Here is an 8,240-nt window from a genome sequence, read left to right on the forward strand (position 1 = left end):
TCACGTTTTAACGAGCTCGGCCTCGTCCGGGGGGACCGGGACTCTCCTCCTCGTAACGTTAGGAATCGCGCTCGTGACGGGGCCCGAACGCGTGACCCCGCGGCTAACGAGGACCGGCGCAAAACAGGTTTTGAGTAGCTAGTATGAATCACAAGATTATGAAAGAAGGAATTGGGATGTTGTGGGAGGCTAATTTGGTTCGTATGTGTCTTATCTCGTGATTCGATTCACGTGAGTTGTACGTAGGCGTCGAAGTGTCGATCGATCCTTTTTGCGGTGGGCAATTCTATCCGCTGTCGCACAAAAGGGATCAAAGACATGCCATTATCTGAAGTTGAACTTACCGGGGCCGTGGAATTTGTACCTGGACCCGCATTGATTCCGACCTCCCATCTCCTCGCACATCGGTGATTTCCAAATCGGATTGGCCGATCGGGTTTGTTCGATCGGTTCCGAATTACCTGCGCGGTTTGATTGGGATCCGCATGGAAATGGTTCAAAAACTGGGTACCACGTAAAGAAAACGACTAAAGGAAAAAGAATTGTTGAATCGAGTAGCGAAAATCGAGTTTTACTATTGGCTCCGTTTGTTTCGCAAAAAAAAAAAAAGAGTGATTTGAAAGACATTCTTCTGGAAAAGATGGCTCATATCGCTTGAAATAATTAGTCAATGAAAGATGGTTTCGTTATTTACACCAATTCATGTTTAAACATTTTTGCAAAAGATCAAAATACTTTTCGTTCAATCGTTTTTGTAAGCGATATGAGCTATCAATTTCAGGAAAAAAAAATTTCAAACCATTTATTTCCCATAAAAAAAAAAAAAAAGCGCCGCTAGATCAAGCCCTAGGACATAGTCTATAAGTTGCACCATGCCAAAACCATCTGCCTTTGTCGCTGTGGAAGCCACTTGGGCCTTCACCGCCATTCGCACTACCACCGTTCGGGAGATCTTGCCGCCGCCGCCCGATTTTGAATCACGGCTAAAATCCAGTTCTAGGCCCCCTCTCTTTTGAGAAACGACTTTTACTTTAGATCCTTATTTAAAACTTTGCCGCCCGCTAACCTGTGAGGCTCAAATCTCACACTTCTCATGCTATTCAGTTTACGCTCGTTCACTCTTCCGATAGATTTGCGCACTTCCTCACGCTCTCCCTTTCTCCCTTCTCTTGCTCTCTTAGCTTTAAACTGCTTTATGGCGGGAACTTGCTTATATGGAGTAGTACAAAGCTTCCCCTTCTATTTTTCAATTTTTTTTTTTGTCTTTTCAGTTTGTTCAATACTCTTTCGTGGGCCATTACAATTCTGTCTGATTAACTTGCTTTGAGGTTGGAAAACAATCCGCGACAATGTGATCTAATGCAACAATTCTGCGAATTATCATATGGGATCATCTTAGTTGTCTTGTGCCGGGCCTAATTATACATTCTGTTGCAGCTTGAAGCGGTTGGAGCTAAGCGTGGAAAAATAAATAACGGGTTTAAGAAAAGATTGACTGATCGTGCCGGCCGTCTGACTTATTCTCGCTCTATCTCGGCCGAGAAGAGCTTGTGTCCAAGCTTGGTTCGTCGACGATGCCCGGTGCCCGATACACCGTCGCGATCTGGAGAGGACGTATGGGTTTTTCCCGTGGATGAAGTGAACGAGATGATGCGAGTTCGCTCGCGATAGGTCTATTTTCAGAGCCATGTCTTCTAACATGTTGCTTTGTTGGATTATTTCAAGACCATTTCTTATTAACAAAGCGATGTGTCTCGGCCCCAAACCAGCCCCAAAACAGCGGATCCCAAACGGAAACCACGCAATTAACGCACCTAAGCCCAACAATCGTCCTAAATCAGACCACACACGAGCAATGTACTTATCAAAGAGTCGCGCTCATCGGATGTCGTCGTGGCCGGGACGCTTCTAGGAAATCGCTGCTAGGATCGCCTTATCGTTACCACTGCCGTTGGAGGGCTCGCCGCCGCCTCCGCCGCATGGTTTTGAATCACGGCCGAAATCGAGCCGTAGGGCTCAGATTTGGGGTCGCCGATGTGGTCACGTCCTCCAATTGCTCGTGACTAGCCACTGTCTAAGCCCAAGCCGAAGAAAGAAGAAAAAAAGGGCAAGAGAAAAAGGAGGAAAGAAGAAGAAGAAGTACATTTCTTGGACAAAAATGCCCCTAGTCATGACTAGGAAAATGGCACATGATACGCTCATGCTCGCCGACCGGCAAAAATTTGGCTGTCGGTCCCTTATTTGAAATTAGATCAGTCACTTCAAGCTATTATTTGACACTTTCTCAAAATTAAATGTACAATTATAGTAAATGAGGGAATTCAGTGTAGGGCGGACAAGAATTATATCAAGATATTTGTTATTTAATGTGATTATTTTGGATTCAACAAGAAAGTTCAAAAGTTCAAATTCTCGCCATATAAACCCGAGTTTGGATGATTTTATCCTTTTAATCTCTTTCAAAAAGTAAGAAATTATATCACCAAATTCCCAAAGCAAGTGTGCTCTGCTCACAAAACTCTCACGAGCACGACAAGAATGTGACAGCAGAAGGACCTATGAACATTGCACTTTGAAGAAGCCATTCCAAGTTAAGCTCGTGCAAGATACAAGGGAAGAGGGACCATGGAAGCAAGACAGAGTCCAAGCTAGCTCAACAACATCCCGGGGAAGCCGGAGCCGTCCGAATGGAAATCCATACGGTCCTCGCGAAAGAACCTTCGGTGAAGAGATGATCCCTCGATTCAGCGACGACATCGCATGAACAGTGGACGGGGCCGCCGGACAAGTTCCAACTTGTCCCGCCTTCATTAGCATTAGGAAATAAGAATTCGAAAGAGACAGCAGCTCGAACGCGAACCAGAACATCAGATCGAGCATTAGGACACACCCGATGCAGGCTTGGCAATCACAGCAGCAACCTTAGCTTGGAAAAGACAAAGCCAGATTCATGAATAATCTCCGAAACCGTATCTATCCGGAAGAGGGTCATCTAAAGTGCTAATGATCGTGCTAGAGAAAAGTATTATCGCCATTGCCAATGATCTTTTCAATCGAAGCCTTGGCAAGCTTTCTTAATTTGGAAATTTCTCTCCATGAATAAGGAGAGGAAGCTGTAATGGGGAAGAGGAATAATAGCTCCTCCCCTTTTGGTTTGTCAATGTCAATCCAAAGCTACCCAAAGGGAACCAGCACTTTGCATCCCAAAATAAAAAAAATCATGTTTTTTTTTAAATTACAAAAATTGTCCATATTTTTTTTTTGCAATTACAATTTAAAAAAAAATTATAAGAAACAAGTTTCCTATATTGGATTAAATATGGAAGCGTTTTACCAATATGACCTGATCGGTTTATGGGTCGAGAAATTTACATTACAATAAATATGTCATGATTATGATCCGACCCATACATTTGACCGGTCGAACATTAATGGCTGATACTCTCACCGTTAATTTCTCCGAAATCGAAGGCATCCCAATTATTTAAGTGGGACTATCCCTTTTTGCTTGGGCTGAGATTTCTCCTGTAATTTCAGCAAGACCAGCTAAATGGATAGATGTCTGTCTTCACGGGATTGAGTATCAAACCAGACGTTTGATAAGACTCATCAAAAAGCAATAAGACAACCCTAACTAGTAACTCCCTCAGGCTTTCCATCCAAGAATAGGACTAAAATCATGTGCAAAAGAGAGTTGTGTAAGGAAGGGAAGGACATCGCCATGGCGCACGTTAACACCCATGCGAGGAAAAAAAAAAACAAAGTCTCCGGACGAGAATGCCCCTCGCCGTGGCGTGGAAAGGCATCGCGCGGTGCGGTGCGGCCCCGCCGGCAGGCCAAGGATTGGTCGGCCGGTGAGGTGGAGATTGATTTGAGACGCGGCATGCTCCGAGAGCCTATTTGTTCTACTTCTCAATTTCTCAAAATGCTATGTTTATGGGAGACTTAATAATAACTGCCGTCGACCTCATATTTTTAAAAATAAAGGATAAGTGTGTTGGAAGTCCCCGAAAACATAATCAGATGGTGTAACCGAGCCCTAAAATTTCAAAGAAAGCGAAATCGGATCTTAAAGACTCGTCGAATCGATGAAATCAAATCCCTTCCATCGATTGTACTTTTTGAAAATTTTAGAATTCAATTACAACTTTGTGACAAGTTGTGAAACTCGATTGTGAGATTTAAAAATTTTAGGGTTTGATTTGTATTTTCGCGGTAAGTTTTTGTTTTACCCACAAGGTAAAAAAAAAAAAACAAATGGGAGAGACTTTTGATTGTCCTGTCACAAAAAAAGGCCTTGCGAGCCTCACCAAGAAAGAGCGGCTGAATAGAGGTTGGGGTTTGCTAGCGACCCCTACCCCGTCCTCCACCGATAGCGACCCCTACCATCCTCTTTTTAAATTATTTTATATATATTTATATGTATATAAAATTAATGTACAACTTCATGAAAAATATGTAAACTTTATAAATAAGAGGAGCTTGAAATAATTTAACGTCGTGTTCTTGACGTGCAAGCAAACCCGAGAGAACGACATCTGGTGTCTGACGAACTGTGAGCCTCTCTGCTCAAGATAAATTTTAGGCCGAAATTAGAGATTTGATCGGTTTTCGTTCCGGTCCGATTTTCAGCCGCTCCAATAGAATCGGTAGATTGTTATAAGGTGATAAACTCGTGCTTTAATTTTAATATATAAGCTAAAATTAAGTTTGCGTTTAAGGAAAAAAAATAGGATTAAATAATAGCTGGTCCGATCCGGCGGGTCCTGTTCCTTCTAGAACAGGGAATCGGATCGAAAATCACCCATTCTCCGTCCGGATCGATTCGGTTTTTTTCATCTCTAGTCGGAACCCGACTCACGAGCCGTGTCAGAACGCCCATCCAAGAACTCAATTTGTAGGTTTGGGTAGATCACGTGTATGTAAAAAGCATGCACATCACCTAAATAAGTTACGAGCCACGACCGTTTCTAACAACTACGCTTCTCCATATACCTCGATCCTTTTTTTTTTAATTGAATTTTTCTTTTTCAACATATTTTGGAAAGATGATGCTTTCCCGACAATTCCGTCAGAAGCGGTACAATCTTAACCGTAGTTTCACGTATCATCACCGCGTATTTTACATAAAGTACTCGTTGATTGGGATATCGTGCGATAAAAAAAATAATCATATTATTGTCCGACTGTCGAGTTAGTATTTTTTTTTCTTTTTTGAAAAAGAGTACTGAATACCTACTTTCAATTTTTTTTTTTTTAAGAGCAGCTGTTGTTTTCAGTAAAATCTTCCTTTTAGATACTTTTTTTTTTTTTTTTTTTCAGACATGTCCTGTCCTGGCTCTTCCTCTCTTACTTTTTGCATTGCTTTCTCTACCGAGCGCGGAAGTCGAATCCCCGCAACTTTATCGTACCCTGAATCCCTTTTAGTTACTTGACGGGTCCCCATCGTGTAATTTTTTCTTCTTTTTTCCAATTGTGATAGGAAATAAAAAAAACATATAAATGAAAAAGAAGAGAGAGAGAGAGAGAGAGAGAGAGACTCGTGGGGGGCTAGGGGAAGCAGGCATGTGGATGAGTGGGGGACACGCCCAAGCCATCATATCAATTCAAACCTTCCCCCCCCCTCTCTCTTCCCCAAATAATTGAGTGCCTGGTCTCGACAACTAAATATAATGATTAAGAAAAAAAAGAAGAAAAAATTAAGAGAAGAATCATAGTATTTTGATCAAAAATAGGAAGATGCCTGCCCATCAAAGATGGAAACATACCGAGCTTTGGGAAAAAAAAGAGTTGGATTATGCTCTCTTGTAACGAGAAAACCATACTCAAAAGCATGGATTTTTTTTCCAATTTTTCTGGGATTATCTTCTGCATCTTCTGTTTGAGGAATGTTGTGGGGGGGCGGCCGGGGGGTGTCTGTTTAAGATAACGTGACGAGCAGATTTCAACCAAAAACATCAATTCCTTCTTCTTTTTCTTAATAATGGAAATGGGTCCTCTTCAACTGCGCTCTCTGCTCTGCACCAAAAAAAATTGTTTCCTCTCGCTCTGTCTCTGTCTCTCTCTTTCCATCTCTTCCCCCATACGTCTTTGCTTAGTTTTTGTACTGCGCTGATCAGAAAAAAGCGTGAGAGCGAGTGCTCAGAGTCACAAGGAAGGAGGAGGGAGGAGGAGGAGGAGGAGGAGGAGGCTGAGGTCACCGCAAGTTACCGCGAAGCTTTGATTTTTTTTTTTTCCTTCACATTCCTCGCGAGGAAGCGGAGCTCTCTGTTTCGTTCCATATTGCTGTGCGTTCCCTGTTCTTTTCTTGGAGAGGATGCCTAGACCTGGCCCGAGACCTTACGAATGCGTTAGGAAAGCTTGGCACAGTGAGAGGCACCAACCCATTAGAGGTTCTCTCATCCAGGAAATTTTTAGGTCCGTCTTTTTGACTTTCGACTGTTTCCTCCTTTTCCGCTTTGTTTTCTTCTGGAAAATGCTTTGTCTGGGTTGGTTGTAATATGTGCTGGTTTGTTGCAAATCTTTAGAGTCGTGAACGAGGTTCATAGCTCGTCTACGAAGAAGAACAAAGAATGGCAAGAGAAGCTTCCTGTTGTTGCCCTGAAAGCTGAAGAAATCATGTACTCCAAAGCTAATTCCGAGGTACTTGTAATTCTTTCTTTGTTCTCCAACCTCGAAGTATTCTGTCGACAGAGAATTTCAGCAATTGAACCTAGTCTTGTACATAGTGGAGGGTGTGCATTGATTGATTTCTTTTTGGCTATCTCGAAAACATTCGGAATAGGCAGAGTACATGGATCTTGAAACGCTTCTGGAGCGTACAAACGATGCTATCAACACAATAATCAGACTTGATGAGAGTGCAGAAACTGGAGAGCTACTTCAGCCATGCATTGAAGGTTACAAAACCTGAGTTCATCTTTTTTTTTTTCTTTTTTCTGGTTTTCTTGTAAAGGTCTCGCCTTCATCTTCCTTGTGATTGGGTTCTTGCAATGTATGGTATATCTTGCTTTGTTGGTGTGGATTCTCGAGTTGCAATGTCTATGTTCAGGCTCACTTTGTTGTGTGATGTGATGTGATTTCCTATGTTCTCTCTCCTAATGTCGTTTGCATCCAAGCTAATTTTTCCGACCCTTCACCTTTCTAAGTCAAATTGTATAATCCGTTGATTCTCTTTTTGTGATTCCTTATGGCTGTTCTTGTAGCGGCCCTTACTCTCGGCTGCACTCCGAGAAGAGCCTCGAGGAGCCAAAGGAACAATAGCCCTCAGCGATATCTGAGAGCGAATTCTCAAGAACAGACCGGTGATCCTCATGCCATTATGGAGAAGTCTAGTCCAGGAAATCAGACTATTACTTCAGACCCGGTTTTGTTGTATCTGAATCATTCGAGATTTGAGCCTATTAATTCAGCTAAACCGAACTACACATCTTTTAACCGTACTTTGAACCAGGCGTCACCCACCCAAGCTCACACTGCATCGAAATCGTACTCGGTTTATCCCTTGTATTATCACGGCAGTCGCCCCCAAACCGAAAGAAATCTATCCCATTTCGGAGCAGTGTGCTCCCAGTCCAACACCGTGGGAAATTTTCAAAGCTACCCAGTTGAAAACTTAGATGCATCAGCTATATTCAAGCCGCCTCCTGAGATTGGTTGCGATCTGTCTTTGCGATTGGGCCCTCATTTGGCCGATGGCATTGGTGCCAAAAGAAGTCAGCCTCGAGAGATTGTAGATGTGGGCCGCGATAGTGCTCGGGAAGTGAACATATTTTGTGACCAAAGACGGGGAAGAGATTGCAAACTCCCATTCTTACGCTGGGAAAATGCAGATCATCCGTCTACCATGTTCTTGACCAAGAGGAGTTTCCAGCTTGAGCAATCGAAAGTTGACCAGCCTGTGAGAAAGAAGAGTGCTCTCTGTGGTTATTATGTGGAGGATCACCAGTGTTGTTGGCAACCAAAGCATCCGCCGCCCAAGCATAAGGATGAAACATTGAGAAGCTCAGGTTTGTAGATTGACCATTCTCGGTGTATGTGGCTTAAATCTTCTGTGAAGAGCTAGCTTAACATGTAGTGGCAAATGAACCCGCTAGTTTCCGTAGGATCGGCAGTGCTAATGTGTAAGCCGAACTTATAGTGTTTCGGTAAGCTCCTGACTAAGCATATGGTTGTACAAAATTAGCATGCATTAGCTATGCAACTTCAGTGAACAAATCTGATGGAACGACTTCTGATGA

General features: G+C 42.8%; 1 protein-coding gene across 3 annotated transcripts; it reads left to right on the forward strand.

The window, feature by feature from the left end:
- Positions 1 to 6,169: 6,169 nt before the first annotated feature.
- On the forward strand, positions 6,170 to 8,240 carry LOC115753715. Of its 3 annotated transcripts, XM_030692463.2 has the most exons (5): positions 6,170 to 6,417; positions 6,528 to 6,642; positions 6,785 to 6,899; positions 7,206 to 7,611; positions 7,642 to 8,240. In XM_030692463.2, exons 1-5 carry the CDS (start codon positions 6,317 to 6,319, stop codon positions 8,015 to 8,017), a joined length of 1,113 nt encoding a protein of 370 aa, XP_030548323.1. In that variant the 5' UTR covers positions 6,170 to 6,316; the 3' UTR covers positions 8,018 to 8,240. The 3 variants fall into 3 exon arrangements, with proteins under 3 accessions (XP_030548323.1, XP_030548321.1, XP_030548324.1); XM_030692461.2 differs by having other exon boundaries at positions 7,206 to 8,240; XM_030692464.2 differs by lacking the exon at positions 6,170 to 6,417 and having other exon boundaries at positions 6,523 to 6,642; positions 6,789 to 6,899; positions 7,206 to 8,240.

The sequence above is a fragment of the Rhodamnia argentea genome, chromosome 4 (assembly GCF_020921035.1).
Source record: "Rhodamnia argentea isolate NSW1041297 chromosome 4, ASM2092103v1, whole genome shotgun sequence".
Classification (NCBI taxonomy): domain Eukaryota; kingdom Viridiplantae; phylum Streptophyta; class Magnoliopsida; order Myrtales; family Myrtaceae; genus Rhodamnia; species Rhodamnia argentea.